Genomic DNA, 17,373 nt, shown 5'->3' on the forward strand with positions numbered 1-17,373 from the left:
ACTCAAAATGAAGACAATCCCAGCCTTAAAAACTTGGATCTGACATTCTCCAAAAGTCAAAAGAGGGTTTAGATCAGGTGTTCCAGTTCAGGCTCATCCTCATTATGAAGTGGTGTTGAAAAAATCCAGATGCTTAATAAAGAATTACTGCATTTTCTTGTAAAAATGTAACATTTATTGTAAATGACTACTTCTTCTAATGAATATTTTGGAAGTGACGTTCATATAGAGAAACTATAAACTGCAATAAATTGCATAGGGGTTGCCTGATGTTTCTGGAGACTAAAAAAAATGGAAACTCTTGGCCAAGATGATGAAAAACTTTCAGACAAGCAAGGGAGTGAGTGCCGACATGGTGTAATCTTAGGCATCCATTAAGGACTTTAGGCTATATTATCTGGGTAAGTGCTGGACAGACATGGAGTGACGTACCAGAGCCTGTTACAGCAAATGAGTGTTAAGACTGTGAGAACAGCAAAACTCATATGTTGATATACACTGGTATGAACTGAGGATGCTTCCTTTTCTAGCCATTCTTCCTGGGGGAAATAATATCTATGAGAAGGGTGACCTACCTTTTCTTGAAGTGGGTAGGTGGAGTGCAGAGGAAGGCCAGGAAGGAAGGGGTTAACTTTCTGGTGGGTATGGCTGGGTTAGCACTGAGTTCTTTGCCGGAAGCACATCAATCTTGTGTACTGCATTGCTCATGTGTGAGATGAAATACTGAGCCATAAAAAAGTGGCACAAAATGTGTTTGTGTGTGTGCATAGCTTTTACCTTCCCCTAAACCTGCACCTCTGTTCCTGTGGGACTGTGGGCCTCAAACACCTTGCATTTAACATGGAAAACACTCACAGTAGTTGACAGGAGGTACACACTTTTCACATGTGTAACCTGCTTTAACTAGAAGCAAAGCCCTAGGCATTCTAGCCTTAAACAATTTAGTCCTCATTACTACTCCCATGACAAATAAATCCAGCTAACACAATTTAAAGCCCAGGGAAAGTCCCAATTGATTATCAGATCTTTCAAATCAAATTATAACCAGCTAGAGAAATATTTAAAATTTTAAAAATAATTATTAATTTTAAAAAGCTTTCTTTTTTTATGTCAGGGAAAAAAGCAAACACCTGTTCTTGGTAATTTTATTCCATGTTTGGGTGAACATTTTGTTCAGATTATTTCTCCTCCTGTATTTCCTTCTCTCCTCATCTCCCCAAACTGGTCACCTCTGATGTTGCATTAACATAACTCTGTGTGGAAAAATCACATTCCACTGCAGATGTCTCTAGCCCGAAGCAGGGTGAGTGACACACCTGTGTACTGGACCTACTGCGTTGTTTAGCACGATAATAAATGAGTGGATGTGATTTGTTCAAGGAATGTGTACAATTACAGGCAAATACTGTAAACCATTGCAAAGCCTTTCCACCGGGATGGATCCTCCTGTCTTTACTCAGACAATATTCCCACCACTTTCCTGTCTAAACACAACCTTATTTGCAGTTCGGGTTTATCGTAGGCAGTCGGGAGGGAGAGGAAAAGGAGAGAGGTGTTTGCTAGGGTTTGTATGCTGGGAAGCGGCTCTAAGTGGAGCTAAAGAGTGGAATGACCCCTGGTGCTTTTGCTGGGAATTGCTGCCCTTAGGTTAGCACGGAGCTGCATTTCCAGCGGCGTCCCGCAGACGGTCCCGTGCGCTGGAGCAGCGGCTCAGGGCACAGCGGCTGAACGCGTTTCCTTCCCCAGCTCTGTCTCCCAGGCTCGGCTTGCTTCAGTGGGAATGCTATTCGTAATAGCTGAACCTAAAGGTGCTTGAATTTCTGCTGATTTCCAGCACATTTTAGTGTCTTTTTGGAGTGTAAAATCACGCTGTTGCTTCCTTCAAGTGCATTCTCCTTCGGGAAGGTGGAACAGGTGCAGTGGGAGGATGGGCAGGGCACACGCGATTTACTGATGCCTGCCTACCATGCTGTTAATGACGGTGCCAGGAATGCCTGTGACAACCGCTCAGTTCCCAGCTCCAGGCACTTCTCAGCGCCTCCCAGGCTCCCGCTGCATTCGGGCTTATCGCGCTGTGCCGCCTCCGTCTCGCTTCCCTCGCTCCAGCACCGCTCCCATCCCGGGGCCCGGAGCGGGCTCCTGCTGCCGCCTGCGGACGGCTCTGCGAACCCGCCCTGGAACAGAGCATGAGCCAGCCCCGGGTCCCCAGGCAGCTCATCCCGCGCTGCTTTCCCCGCAGCATCCCCGGGGAGGCGGGATCGGGGCGCTCCCTCAGCCGGGCCCCGGGAGATGGCAGTGTCTCCCCGCCGACACGGCTGCGGCAGCACGAACCCAGCCACGGCGAGCGATCGTCTGGTTCTGCCCCGCAACACCCTCAGCTCCGCGTTTGCACAACCCCTTCCAGGTAAGATGAAGGAGAAACTCGATGGTTGGAGGCTGGGGAGCAGCAGTGGGACCAGCCTGAGGCATCCTGAGTCGGGGCGATCCGCCTGCGCTTTGCCGGGCAATGGAGCGTCTCTCCCGCCTCTCCAGCGTCAGACTGCCTGCACACCCCGTGCCACTCCCGGCTCCTCACACTGAGGGAACGGGACCTACACAGGCCACAAAGTAGGCTGAAATGACTCTGTGCTGGTGACACAGAGGAATGAAAAGCTGCCTCAAAGCAGCAGCATCTGCTTGGGATCAACCCATATAGAAAAAAATAAAAATAGACTGCAAACATTAATAGGCTTCACTATGCTAGGCAAGAAAATCACATCAGTGTTCGCCTGCCACCCATGATGGTTCATCTCTGCTACCAGGGGCGGGGTGACAGGAGAAATAACTCATGTTTTTCTGGGGGGGTTCAGTGTGAAGCGGATGGAAAAGGGAGGCTGACATTGTCCATCTCAGCACTAGCCCATGGCTGGAGAAGACAACTGCTTCCAACGTCACAGAAATTCAGATACTAATACCCCTAGTACTCAGCTCATACCCCAAGGGCTGTTACAAAAAATGACTGTAGGGATGTCAAGCTCTGATCTGTACCAACCCCTAGCCCTGTCCCAACTCCACTCTTTGCTTTTCCCATCCCAGTTTCATCTCCATAGCATTTTGTGCACCTGAATTCAATTTGGCAATAAAAGGGGGCCACATTTCCCAAAATCCTTTCCTCCATTAACTGGTCCCATGTCACTTCTCCTCCCCTGCACACGCCCAAGGGTGAAAAGTGGGGACTCACAGGGTGCAAGTGAGTGGGTCCCTGGTTTATATTTTCTTGAAGAATGATAAGAACAACAGGTTTTTGAAAAGATTTTTCCTTCCTTCCTGAAATATGTTTCAAAGGCAAGAAATTAATCTCTGGATTTGTCTTCTTTTATCATGTCCTTTACTCCTCTGAAACATCTCTGGACTCTTAGTTGGTCAGAGTATGGTCCTGATAATGCCAAGGTTGTAGGTTTGATCCTTGTGTGGGCCATGAACTGAAGAGCTTGACTCAGTGATCCTTCTGGGTCCCTCCCCACTCAGAATATTCTGTGATTCCACAGATAGTCCAAGTCACCTCTGAGAAACAGAATTGGCAATTTTCTGACTGATAACAGTAAAGTTCCTATCTGAAGCTACTAGTCCGCCCAGAAAGTGAGCACGTGCATTAGTCTGTGCTTTCACTATTATTTGTTTGATGTCTGAGCAGGCAAAGCATTTCACAAAATTCTGTGCTGGAGCAACATGATAATAAGATCAATTCTCCTTCCAAAACAAAAAGTTATAATCTGTTTTCCATTTGTGTCAATGTGTTTGTGTCAGAGACTGCACAGTGGTGAGGCCAGAGGATCTAGGGACTTATAAAACATTTATCCAAAACTTTTATGGATGTCTTCTGTCAAGACATTTGCTTTATCATTTTATATTATTTGTCAAGAAATTTGCTTTATCCTACAAGTACAAATTTTATTCACCGTTTCAGAACACCTAGATATCTGCTACTACCAATAATTTTCAGTCAACTTCCAGAATAAAATGGAAAGTGGAAAAATGTAGGAACAACTGTGAATTTTGTAAAGTAACCCCAGAAGTGTTGCTATTGAAACAGTGCAGCTGACATTGGTTTGCTATTCTTTCCACCAATTTTACCAAAATGATGAGTAGTAAAGACTTCAAGAAGTCACTATAGCTAGAAACCTTTGGAGAAGGAGGCATTCAGTACTATCCTATTTTTCAGGAAACACCTCAGTATATCTGTCCTCCCGTCTCTCTTCAGCCCAACAGATGCTCTTGATCAATTGAACTGAAGATTGCTGAAAGATGCACTAGCACTGGCAAAGTCCTTTGGAGACCATCAGCTGCTGTGAATAATGCTATGAATAAGCCTAGTTAAATGGCTGAGGTCCAAGGAATTTGAGAATACCAGATACCTATAAGATTGTCCTGCCAGCTCTATTTCACGTGTTTCTTCTAGGATGAATCAATACAGAGAAAATGCGTGACCCCAAACAGGTGTATAAAAACAGACAGGGCCACAGCTTCTTAAGGCTGCTGACAATCTGTCTTGCACAAAGTCTCTCTGCAGGAGGAGCATGGCTCTTTTTCTTAAGCCAGGGAGAGTGCAGGAACATTTTGCAGATAGCTGAATTACCCGCTCTCAGTATGCTATGACCTCAGTAGAAAGGAAACTCATTCATGGAAAATACTGTGTTTTAATCTTGGCTTCTTGAAAATCCGGTCCTGGCTCCAGGGAGATTATGGAATGTCTCCTGGCATTGTCTCTGTGGCCAGCTCATTGCCTTGTTAAGCACAGGGTGCTAAAGTTGCAGAGATCCCAGTCTGTCCATCCATCTCTGCCTGTTCTAGCGCTGAGAGCTGGAAAAGCCACACACACTGCACTGCAAACTCTTTGGAGCACACTCCTGCCATCTCTGAAGGCTCTCTTCTGTAGGCAGCAACAGGTCTGGTCTGGTTTGCTGATAAATTATACAATTTGTCTGAGACACAAATTTGGCTTACAGTGGAAGCATTTGCCTGGCTGAGAGGCATACTGTATCAAAAAATGCACTTACTGGATTGTCTGCCATCCCTGAAGTAATCGTCTTGCAGCCGAGGCCAAATGTTACAGTGCACGTCTTCCTCATCTCTCAAACAAATCACAAGACTGCTTACACAACTCTGAGAAACTTTCACTGCAGACAGCATGCTGTAGAGTTGACACTTGGGTAATGTTACACATGTGTAATCTCAGTTTATTGGATGACCAGCAGCTTTAGAGATAGCAATTCCAGGAGGTTTTCTCAAGTAACTCTCAGACACTTGCTACCTCTCAGTTAATGGGTCAAGCAGCACAATCTTCTTTCCAAATGGCCTCCAAAACATTACTGCCACATTCTACGGTGATGTCTGAGTAGTCCTAAAGGTGTACTAATCCTGAGACTAAATGGATCTTTACTTGCTTGCCAAGCCCCATGCAGCCACACACTCGCTCCCCTCCAGCTGGACTGGGGAGAGAATCAGAAGGGTTAAAGCTGGAGAACTCATGGAATCAGACAAAGACTGGATAATAGGATAAGCAAAAGCCATTCACACAAGCAAAGCAAAACAAAGCATCAATTCCCTGCCTCCCATGGGCAGACAGGTGCTCAGCCATCTCCAGGAGAGCAGGGCCCCATCGCCTGCAATGGTTACTTGGGAAGACAAACTCCATCACCCCAAATGTCCCCCCTTCCTCCTTCTTCTCCTAACATTATATACTGAGCATGATGTGATATGGTCTGGAATATCTCTGTGGTCAGTTTGGGTCCCCTGTCCTGGCTGTGTCTACTCCCAATTTCCCATATATCCCCAGCCCCCTTGCCAGTTTGGCAGTACAAAAGGAGAAAGAAAAGGCCCTGGCTCTGTGTGAGCCCTGCTCAGCAACAGCAAAAACATCTCTGTATTATCAACCCTGTCTTCAGCACAAATCCAAAACACAGCCCCAACCAAAACCAGCACATCCCTTGACCAGTAAACTTGCTGAATCTTTTTGAAAAGATTATTCTTTAGCATCCCTCAATCTCAGACTGCAAGGGCCATCATAAGAAAGCTGCAAATCTGTCTAAATACCTGGACTCAATGTTCTGTGTTGACTGGAAGCAGCTAGCACATTCATCAATAGAATGAAATGTTTAACATTGGTTTTAAAACAATAATCCTGAAATAATGCAAATATTTGATTATAATTAAGATAATTTTTAATGCACAATAGTTACAAAGCAGACTAGCAAGTGCATTAGGAACTAGTCTGAAAATCAATTCTAAAAATGCTGTATAAACAGAGATACTCCATCAGGAAATGTTGAGAAAGGGTGAAATATCTAAATGTTTATTTCCTCTATCCTAGGCATCTTTGCTGAATGCACAGCTATACACTACAGAATATTCAAGAAAATTAATCACGTGAAAGGTGGGAGTAGGAAGAAGGGACAGAAAAAATGCACTGCCATTGCCAAGTACAATTACCCTTTTTTGATATGCTGTTTGACACGAGTAGACAGTCTAGATCTCCTGGATGGTTGGTCTAATCAGATCTGATATGGACAATTGCAGGGGAGAGAGGTTTATCTGAAGAAATGATTGCAAGCAGGCAAGTGGAGAGTAACCTTTCCCACAGCTTTGGAACCACTATTTGTGCTCCAGGCATCTGCTTACATCTGTAGAAAATAAGGCAGTTGTCTTTCCTTTGGTCAGCCTTATTACACTGAAGAAAGAAGCCAAACACAAATGATGGTATGTGGCTTTTCCAAACCAGGCATTAGTGTTACAGAGCACTAAGCTGCTGTGAAAGGGGAAATAGCTGATCAGCCATGGAATTGTGAGCTGGACCATGAGAAAAGCTCTGCATTGGGGAGTAATCTACGTGCTGTAAACCACCGAGGAACTCTGGATTAAGTACAAAGGCGGAGAAACAGGAAAGAAACATATAAGCCAGGATTACATTAGAGAGTCTACTGTGTTATTCAGTTTGATTTTCCCAACAAAACAAATATCAAAACGTTTGTTTTGTATTTTATTGTTCTAATAAATCCAACATTGTGACAAGAGTTCTGGCTTCTTCTATTCATTATGTATCCTGAAATCCACAATGATAAAAACTCTGAACACACCACCCACCCCTCTGGATGACAGAACATCATGGAGACAGATTGTCAGTTTACTGCTGTGAGAGTCAAGAAAGACTTCCAGTTACTAGGCTGGGAGTATAATGTGATGATTTATCAGGACAATATTTTTCTTGTAATGCATCCCAATATTGAAATCCATGGTTACCGGAGATAAAGAAGTTCACCCTCTTTTAATTCAGAAATACGCCAAAACAATGTCATCCACTTCTTTATGCACCTCATCTTATTAAAACCATTTAAAAGGAACTGTTGTCCCAGAGCCCAGTGGCTGCTTTCTATAGCCAGATGTTTTGTTCTGTGGTGTTATTGTATCACCACAGAGGTCACTGCTATTGGATCACTGCAGAGAGCACTACCACAGAGTCTACATAGCAGAGACAAGATTCCTTGACTAATCCCAGTGGTCAGTTTGAGGGCTGAGTGTCTGTAGATTCGCATACTCGAATGAAGAACCTGCTGGCTCTGATATCTACAGGTGCAAGAAAATATATTTAAACTCACTACTACCACTGGAATTACAGGGAAGATTGAAAATCAGTGAAGATAGCCAGCTGAAGAAAGTAAGGAACCACATGTTCTCCAGATATTTTCCAGCATAAAACCATACAGTAGTGTCTGATTGTTGTTCAACAGGGGTGGGGACAAAAGAAAGCTACCATTTAAAGATTTATATGCTCGACCCTCCTCTATGGAAGTGCTTGAAATAGTTAAAAATTCAGTATCTCCTTCTGCTTATATGTAAGGAGTGTTATTTCCTCTTAAAATCGAAAACCCTTTCATTACAGACTTACACCAATCTCTGCACATGGAGCAGAATGGAAAATTTCAACAAGGATTAATGAAGTCTCACAGGGCACTGGCCAGAGAATAATAGATACAGGATTTATCAACAGCTAAGGACAAAGAGTTGAGATTCATTTCAGATGTATGATTCATATCCTGCCATGATGTGTCAACAAAAATCACTTAGTGCCCCAGTTACCTGTATGTTAGAACAAAGTAACAGCATCTTGCCACTCAATAGGCAAGTTGGGAACTGCTCCTGTCTCCCCCAGAGCTCTCAGCTGGGCTTGCTCAGTGCTAGAACATCGCAGCTCCCGGTGGGGTGTGGTGGGACAAGTGGCATGAATGGGATTTACCTGAGAAGCAGCAGGGGGATACAGCAGGATTACCCACCTGCCACTGGGTTTCCTATGCTCCATCCCCACTGCCACATGCTCAGGGAATGACTCTTTCCCTACATGTGCCCCACTGCAGCAGTTGCCAGCAGCCAAGGGGGAGGCTGTGCAGTATGTGATTTATGGTGAATTTGCACTTACTCTTGCATGGCACTGAAGCACACAGACTCCACAGCGTTTTGTGAGGAGATTGCTGGGTGATGAATAGGCTGAGAAAGGCCAGGCAAACAGTATTATTGTAACACCACATAAATATGGGTTTTTTTCCTTTAACACTAAAACACCTGATTTCCTTTAGCATTGTAAACACATCACTTTATTAGGTCTGGGAGAGTTGATGAATTTAAAGTAATTTTCAGCAAACAAGTGGCAGACTCTCTACTTTTTAGATGGAGGTAAAGGAAAGAAATGTTTATCATGACAACATTATGAAGCAACAAAAAGGACAGGAGAAATCTGTTGTTTGCACTGAAGTTTATTATAGACAAGAGCCACCCAGGTGGTATTAGTGGAAAATCGTTAGAAAAAAGGAGAAAGACAGGACATAATCTCCTTTAAACAGTTGGGACAGTCTCAGTGTTTTGTAGATAATAAATTTAGCTTTCAGGAGGAAGTTAAAATATGTTGCATTTACTAGTTTTCAAGAATGAAAATGAATACATTAATTATGTACAATGTTACTGTCTGCTAAATGAGGCAATTTTGGCCAGGGCTTGGCAATTTCTTTGCAGACACAAAGTTTAACCCAAAGCTTTTCAACCATAAAATTACTGCCCTGTAAAAGGACAGATAAATGTCTAAGCAAGTGCCTCATTACTGTCAGAGCAATGATTTATTGTTTCATTTTACTGTTGTGTTTTCCTGGTTATTAGAGTGAAGGTTGAGTCAGCCTTTCAATTATAAGTAAACTTCCTTTGAGGAACTGCAGTTGAACCATAGAAGAAAACTCACTTGTAAGCATTTAGGTAAGAGGAAAAACAAAAACACTGGCAAGTGCTTGGATACCTTTTGGGGTGAGCAGTTCTTGACCTCTTGAGGCCCCAAATTAGCTGTTTCTTTTCCTCTGTGAATAGATGCCTCCCAGCTAGGATACCTGCTCCACTAAGAACCATCTTGGTTTAGGGAGGATATAGAAGCAACTCAGAATCAGCAAAGCCCTGGGAGCTGAACTCTTTGCTCCCTGGGGGCTACACCCAGATGTGAGGCTGCCTCTGGGGCCATTGCCTCTCCCCAGTGGGATGGTGGCAGGCAAGGTTGTGGTGGGCAAGGTGAGGGGCCAGGTGAGTGGAGTGAGTGTCTCCCTGAGAAGGGACCTGTGCAGAACTGGCTGCTTCCTCTTTCAGCTGGTTATGGGGGTCAGGTGGCTACAGTGCATCTCTTTTGGCCACCAGGCAGTTCCATGTTGAACATTAATTACTGTGCTCCTCACCAAGACTATCCAGAGCTTGCAATAAATTCATTTTAGCTCGCAGTGAGTAACTGGAGAGGTTGGGCTTTGCTAATTACCCTCCCTCCATCAGCTGCCATGCATCAGTGGTCTGTGGTGATTATTGAGACTTGGACTGCATTTCATAAATCAGTGTGTATATGCCATTTGACTGGAACAGCCCTCCACACTTGGCTCCATTTTTCTCCCTCTCTCATTTTTTTTCCTCCCTGTTTTGTTTTGCTTTTAAACATGAGTGATCATGAGGCACAGCTCTCATTAAGGGTTTCTGGTTTGCATGAGCTGCAGAGGTATAACACATGTTCCAGTCATGGCTTGTACCATAAAACCAAACCAAACTAAAAACTTTGCACGTGAGAAAGATATTGAGTTTGCTCCATTATCCAGGAGGCTCACAATACTACACATGATCTCCTTATGCTTATTAATTTTTTTCTTTTTTTCTCTTATCTTTCCTCTTCCCCCACCCCCCCCCCCCGATTTTAGAAACATTACTCTTCACGATTGGACCAAATTAGAACCGTTTTGAGTCAAAAAAAGCTAAAAACCAAGACCCTCATCCAGATAACTTGAAAGCACAGAATAGGAGCTTGATATGTCAATAGGAGCTGAGAGTCACAGGCACCAGACTCCTGCAATGGCTCAGACTGTTTTTCTGGCTGATGTGGTGGGCCCTTGATTCACTCTTTCTCTAAATAGGACTAGAAATGTTCCATTCATTGACATTGGTGTGTGCACTCCCAAAACACATTTTAGTTTCAATGAGTCAACAATTTCTAATATTTTCCAAACAGCTCCAGTTGTTTCTGGTTTTTTTATGTAGAAAAAGTGTGTGCTTCCTGGTGAAGAGCACAGTAGTGTAGTAGTGTAGGAAACATGAATCACTTTCCATTTGCCTCTCTGCTGCACTTCTCATAGACACTGAGAAAGGCAGAAAAATGGAATCTAATAAAGCTCCATTCTAGCCTGACTCCTTCATATAATTCCTATCAATACTGTCCTTCATACCCTTCTGCTCTCATGCTTCATGTTCACTGAATTATGTGAATTTCTAATAGCCTAATTTCTAATATGTAAATTTCTAAAATGTTTAGATAGACGTGTGATCTCTAAATTATCCACAAAATTTGAGAAACACTTTTTTTGTGTACCAAAGGAGTTTCTTTGCTTGTCCACTTAAAAAATTGATTTCTGAAACTTTCTGGTGTTTTCTTCTTTTCTATCATTACTTCCCAACCTGAAAAACAAATTCTTCAATTTTTTATTAGTTATTTCAAGTTAGATATTCAGTCCTTTGAAAATTAGATCTTGAAATTTGTAGAGAAACTAACATGGAAAAACAAACTCGTGATGTTTTGATTTTCTCAGAATTACTTCTACTCCCTGGGCTTTTGGAAAATCAAAAAAGTTCAACTTATAAACATGTCCAAAATGTTTCAGAATCGATTATTTGAGAAAATTAATCAAGCAAGTCAACCCTAAAGTGCATTTTTCTGGAGGAGTTTTATAGATAATGGATAATGATGAAGAATCATTTTTGCACCCAAATGAGGAAGAGTCCACCCATAAATGTTCTCAGTATGATATTTTTGCTTTAGTTCATCACTGTGAACATCATGTGCAGGGCACAATGATAGCCATTTGGAGCACTGAGTTTGTCAGCAACGAGAAATGAAGGTAATGTTGCGCTATCACCCAATTTCTGACTACCTTTTATCTCATTCTTCTCAAATGTTACTGAATGAATGGTTCTTCTCTGGAGTCACATGCAAACCCATTTGGGAGACACTGTAAAACTGTTTACTATGGGTTTGTCTGCTCAGTAGATGAGATTTCTTTGTATTTTGTCCACTTGATTTTTGACAGATCTTTCTTTTTGTTCTTAAAACAGAAAAGGCAGCAGATGGACAGACAGAACAGCTGTGTTTGTAAGAGACATGCTTTAATCTCACCCCATCCAAAGAAGTCCACTACTTACAAGCTGCTTCTTGTGGCTGAATCACTGTGGCTACCAAGGTTCTGCCACTTGCCACATGGTTCCCAAGATTGCAATGTCACATCTAAGTGTGCTGGCAATTCTGTGATCCCACTTTGGCCTCTGCTAGCAGACTGTGGAGGGACTGCCTCAAAATGAAATTCAGCAACTCACTAAAATAATAAAGTACTGCTCTCAAAAACATTTAGAGTTTCACGAGGGCGATCTTCAACTGGACAGGCTACTTGCTCCTCTGTAGCCCAGTCTGTCTCCTGAACAACCCATGACCATAAAGGTATTAGCATAACATTAGTGAGTGAATGACATGGGGATTTAGATGCATACACTGCATGTCTATATCATCAAATTGTTTTTTCCTGTGTTTTGTCTCAAGGACACTGCAAGAGCTGCTAATTGTCTCTCAGGCTGCATGTGGAGCAGCAAGGCACAACCCACAGGTGAGCCAGTGTCTACCAGACCCATACATGGGCTCAGGGCTTCTCCAGGCATGAGAAACAAGGGCAGCATGGATGTCAAGAGTCCCAGCTCACACTGGGCTCCTGTAAGAGACACTGCATCTTTCAACCACAAACCAAACAACTTACAACATCGTATAGTGCAGAAAATGACACTTCCATGTGTATTTATTGAGAAATAGTAAAGATGTACATAATTTTACAAGCTTTTAATTTTAATTTACATTTTTTCTTAAATTAGGTAGGCCCTAATAAACTATAATCTGCTAATACATGACAGAGACCCTTGGCTTCAAATCTCCAAAATGCTGCTATTGCTGGGATTTTGGCTAATGTCGCTTCAGCTCCTCTTCAGAGATACTAAATACCATATTCATTTACAGCATATGCCAGGTGTCAATCCTATAAAGCAGAGATGACTTTTGAACTGAAACCCTGGATCTGGATACAACTTCACTGCTAAAACCTAGTCTTCCTATCGTGGGTCAAGCCTATATTCTCCACAAACTGTGCAGTTCTGGTGGGATGCAAGATTTCATCTGCCCCAAGATGAAGAGTGCTTGTATAGAGGACTTTGATTTGGCCTCATCTCCCTTGTCAATGCTTACACAGGAACACACTCTGCATCTGCTTCAGAGGCAAACACTGCTGCTCACACTGGATTTGGATGGGAACAGATCTGGGAGCTAGCTGCTACCTATATCTTTGTGCACCATATCCACAGGCATCTAAAAATACGTGTAATTTTTAGGTTTTTCTGCCCTCTTTTACTGAACTGCACAGAGTTATGTCTAAGATACTATCCCATGACTGTAATCACACAATATTTGTATTTTGCAAGCTGACCACTCAAATGCCTAATGAACATTCAGGTTCTGTATTGAGAATTGCTAGAGGCATTTATTCTGTTTCATTTGCCCAAAATACTTGCAAATGGGGCCTTATGCTCAATCTTGTTGTTGAGGAGAGGCTGAAGGGAAGGTAGTTTCTGATTAATATGCTTCTGAATTAAAATGCACTCAATGTCAAAGTGACCAACCTTCAGTTTAATCTTCTTAGGCCCATCTGGAACAGTCTGGCGAGACTGTTTCTGCCTTGGTTATTTTCTCCTTTGTATTGTTCATGCAGGAAAATATATCAGACTAATTTCTCTCTACAAGACAGGCATGTGCTACACAATTTTATTTAAAGATAAATAGCAAATTTTGCTTAGCAAGAGGGTATTCATTCTCTGAAATTTTGTTTTAGGGTTTTGGTATTGCAAAGCCTTTTGAGCTACATCCTTGAATTTTTTTTGGATACATGTTTGTGTGGATTACTTGTTTTAGCAATTAACTCCTGCTATGGTGGCACACAGAACCTTGTCATGCTCTGTAAAAGTTCCCTCCTTTTGCCTCCATCTCCTCTCTAGAAGTCCATATATTAATTGAGCCATATCTGCCACAGAAAGCTAAGCACAACTCCAAAGAAGGCACTGCAAACCTTTAATAAGAACCAACGGCTGTTGCTGGGCTACTTTTTGTTCTTTCATTTGATTAGGAAAAGAACATTGAAAAGCTGAACAAATAACTTGAGAAATAATATTACTTCATGCATTTAAATAACAATATGACATGTCAAAAAAAAAAAAAGAAGAAGAGAAAAAAGCTAGTTAACCAAACAAATTTTTTGTTTCATCACATCTTTTACATTGAGATTTTTATGTAATGCTGGAACTTGAGAATGGGTTAAAATTCTTTTGCATTCCAGTAGAAACACTTTTTTTCCCACCTGAAAAACTGAAAAAGCTGTACTACAGATTTTTATGACATGCATTTCCAGGTACTGAAAATACAAAGAAGGTATGCATAATTATTTTTGTTTTGGACACACAAATCTATCACCCAAATATCTACCTAGTCTACAGTGATGTGTGGCGAGTCTCATGTGATGGCTTTAAACAGCCCAGTGATAAAAGATTATTGTTAGTTTGTTGTGTGGTGACTTGTATATCCAATTCCAACACAGCAATGAAATCTGTTTTTATGAATTTATAGAGGAGTTTCACCTTGGACTCGTAGCAGCTCTGGGCTTTCACCTACCAAGTAACTTTGTTAAAAACCTCAACAAAGTTTAAATGAGCAAAGTTACTGCCTGGTAGCTATGGCATGTGATGGCTTCAGAGCACAAAGACGGAGGATTTTCACCTCAGTGCTGACTAATGTGCTCGTGCAGGCATCCTGGAGTTTGCCTTTAACATCTTCTCTGGCAAATAACTCTTCACATAGTCAGTGCACATTCAGCCTCAGGCGTCTCCACATACAGCGTTAAAAATTGAAAAAGTAGTTTCCACCTTCTGCCATGGGAGATGAGCCACTTGCTGCTATTGCAGAGTGCTCAAGCTGCACATGGAACATTAAGGGCCCTATGTGCAGTATGGATCTTGCTCATTTTCCATATGGCAGCACATTCAAAACTTGCAAGGTAATTGCTGCTGTACAGACCATAACTTTCAATAGAAGTTATGGAAGTTAAGGTGATATATTTCTCAAGGTTTCTTCATGAAAATCACCTCCTTATCCTCTCCTCAGATGCCTGACATGCTATTGAAATTTCTGATACAAAAACATTTAGGGTTGTCCCTGTGTAATTGTGTCGAGCAATCAAAAATGTATGAGAAAAATCATGCTGACTCAAAACAAAATACACAAAAATGTGGAACAGAATGGAAAAGCTACCAAAGTGCTGTTTTCTTTACCAAAGTGGATTATTCTCCTGAAGTGGCCAATGCCATCAAGCCAGCAATTTCAGCAGCTTGTGTTGATCCTGAATATGCTAAATGTAGCATCATTTCCACATCTGACAAATAATAGCTTCTTTAGTAATTTTTAATTCCTAATGAACTTGTGTTTTATTCCCCATCTGGGATTAACTCCACATTTTCACCTTCCAGTAATGCCACCTAAACATTTTGTCTGCTGGGTGGAACTTTGCTCTGCTATACACAGCAGATGCACTCACTGTATGGCTTTCAGTGGACTCGGTAATTAATGAATATGGCTCTTAGTTCTCTTGCTGGAGAATCAAGAAATGATGCTGAAGGTGTTAAACAATATTTCTTCTTTTACCTTTCCAAGTAGCGGTCCCCAGTATCAACCTCCCAATATTTTCTCAAAAATTAACTTTTCTCAAAAAATCAGTGGAATTATTCAGAATCCAAATAAAAACACAAACTTTCCTTTATTATTTTTTCTTACTGCAACAAATACTTAAATTCTTTGGTGCAGCCCTGCTCTTTGATTTCTTTGAATTTCAAATTTGGTCATGTCAAAAATTATCACAAAGGTTTTTTTGTTTATCTACAGAGTTTTTAACCAAAATTACATTATAACACACAAACACAGTCTTCTCTTTAAGGCACAACACATCATATGCACATTCTGTTTGCCAAACTTATAAAAGAGACAATATTATATAACCCTTTCCCTCCCCTACCCCCACCCCAAAAAAAAAAAAGAAAGAAAAATTGCATCCACTTCCAAAATCAGCTGCTAATAAAGTCACAGTAAATTATTTTCATCAATAATTTACACAAATTACACGTCTAGACAGGATTGTCATTATACAGTCTGAGTGCATTCCAATTCAGATTTTTTGGGTTAGGTAGGCTAAAGTCTGGTTCAAACCTCAGTGCTGAGAATATATCCCATTTTGAGGAATGTTGTTGAACACCACCTTGTTGGCTGGAAAATGCGTTTTGGTGCTTTGCCAGTTCGAGTCCTTTGTTCACTCCTGCCAGGGCTCACTTGGTGTGTACCAGCAACCTCCACAGTTTCAATTCATTTAAAAACGTTGCATATATAAGACCATAGAGCTTTCTTACGTAGCACTAATGCTTTAACTCCATTCAGCAATCTGAATTCTTCAGTTTGGAATTTTGAATTCCAAATATTTCTTCCCTTCTTAAGACAATTCATATGTGTAAAGCCAGAGGCATTGAATCACACATAAAAATTCAGTGTACTTGAAATATGAATACATATATATATATATATGTATGTATATATATATATGTATATATATAAGGATCACCAGCTTTAGAACACAGTTACAAATACTCTAGTTCCAGTGCTTGATGGAGAGCCAAGAGGTCCGAATGACTGGATATCCTCCAGAAAGGCATGTTGTGCTGCGTTTGTTAGAGGAGGGAAAAGGTCAGGAAAGATGAACACTGTGACACAGGGAGGCACACAAGGATATGACACACAAGGACAGTTAGATATTACCAGCTCCTATCTTACACCACTGTGTTTCTGGATTGAGTTTTGCTGTTCAAGTACTGACGAAAGTCAGACCAAAATAGATCTGAGCTTAGCAGCTCAAGTGAAGTTAAAATAATTAGATGATAGCCTTTCTTAATAGTTTCTTTGGAAAATGCCTGTTACTTAGTAAGAGCTACTTGCTTGTTGTTAGCATGCAAGCCTGTACAAAGGAGCATCAACGGGAAGTCATTTGATCCTCCACTTATTTGACTGCAAAATACTGACTAATCATTTAAAGGACTATACCACTTCCATGAAAAGATGTTTCTCACTCAACATTTCAAAATAGAGCTGAATTAGATTTTTTTCTCCATCCAGGCAGAAAAAGAAATGTCTTTGGATAAGAAAATAACACATTTCTAGTTTAAGAAAAGATAATTTGTATTGCAGAAAGCATCATTGTCTGTGAGAGATGCAGGTATACACAGTATTCTCTTTCAGTAATTCATCAGAACAGAGAAAAACAACATACCTCCATGTTGTGTTTAGATCTATTTGAAATGTGCTATATTCATCCATCTCTCTGAATTCTACATCTATCCATGCAATATAGCCAATGTTAAGGAAAAAGCATGCCCAATCAGAAAGCCCACAATCCAACCACCACTGTTTAGCAAAAATTATAAAGGACCCATCACCAGTACTGTACCTATATTAAGGAACCATTTGGAATGAGCATTTTGATTGTTTCCATTTTGTTTCCACTCCAACTACAATGCTAAGATAGTGCTTAATTTTGCTACATCTAGCACAACAAAATTTACATAACTGGTCCTGTACAGACATTGTGAGGAAAAAATTCAATTTCTGCACACTTCCATGGGTTATATTGGGAAGCACAGCACAAATTACTAATTTGATGTTTC

General features: G+C 41.4%; 1 protein-coding gene across 1 annotated transcript in view; it reads right to left on the reverse strand.

The window, feature by feature from the left end:
- Positions 1-15,722: 15,722 nt before the first annotated feature.
- Positions 15,723-17,373, reverse strand: part of EYA4 (EYA transcriptional coactivator and phosphatase 4) — a 38,973-nt gene continuing 37,322 nt past the window's right edge. Inside the window, exon 15 of the mRNA XM_058800863.1 lies at positions 15,723-16,374. Coding sequence (XP_058656846.1) covers positions 16,294-16,374 — 81 coding nt within the window. The 3' untranslated portion in view covers positions 15,723-16,293. The remainder of the gene's footprint in view (positions 16,375-17,373) is intronic.

This window comes from Ammospiza caudacuta, chromosome 3 (genome assembly GCF_027887145.1).
Source record: "Ammospiza caudacuta isolate bAmmCau1 chromosome 3, bAmmCau1.pri, whole genome shotgun sequence".
In the NCBI taxonomy this organism is placed as follows: Eukaryota; Metazoa; Chordata; class Aves; order Passeriformes; family Passerellidae; genus Ammospiza; species Ammospiza caudacuta.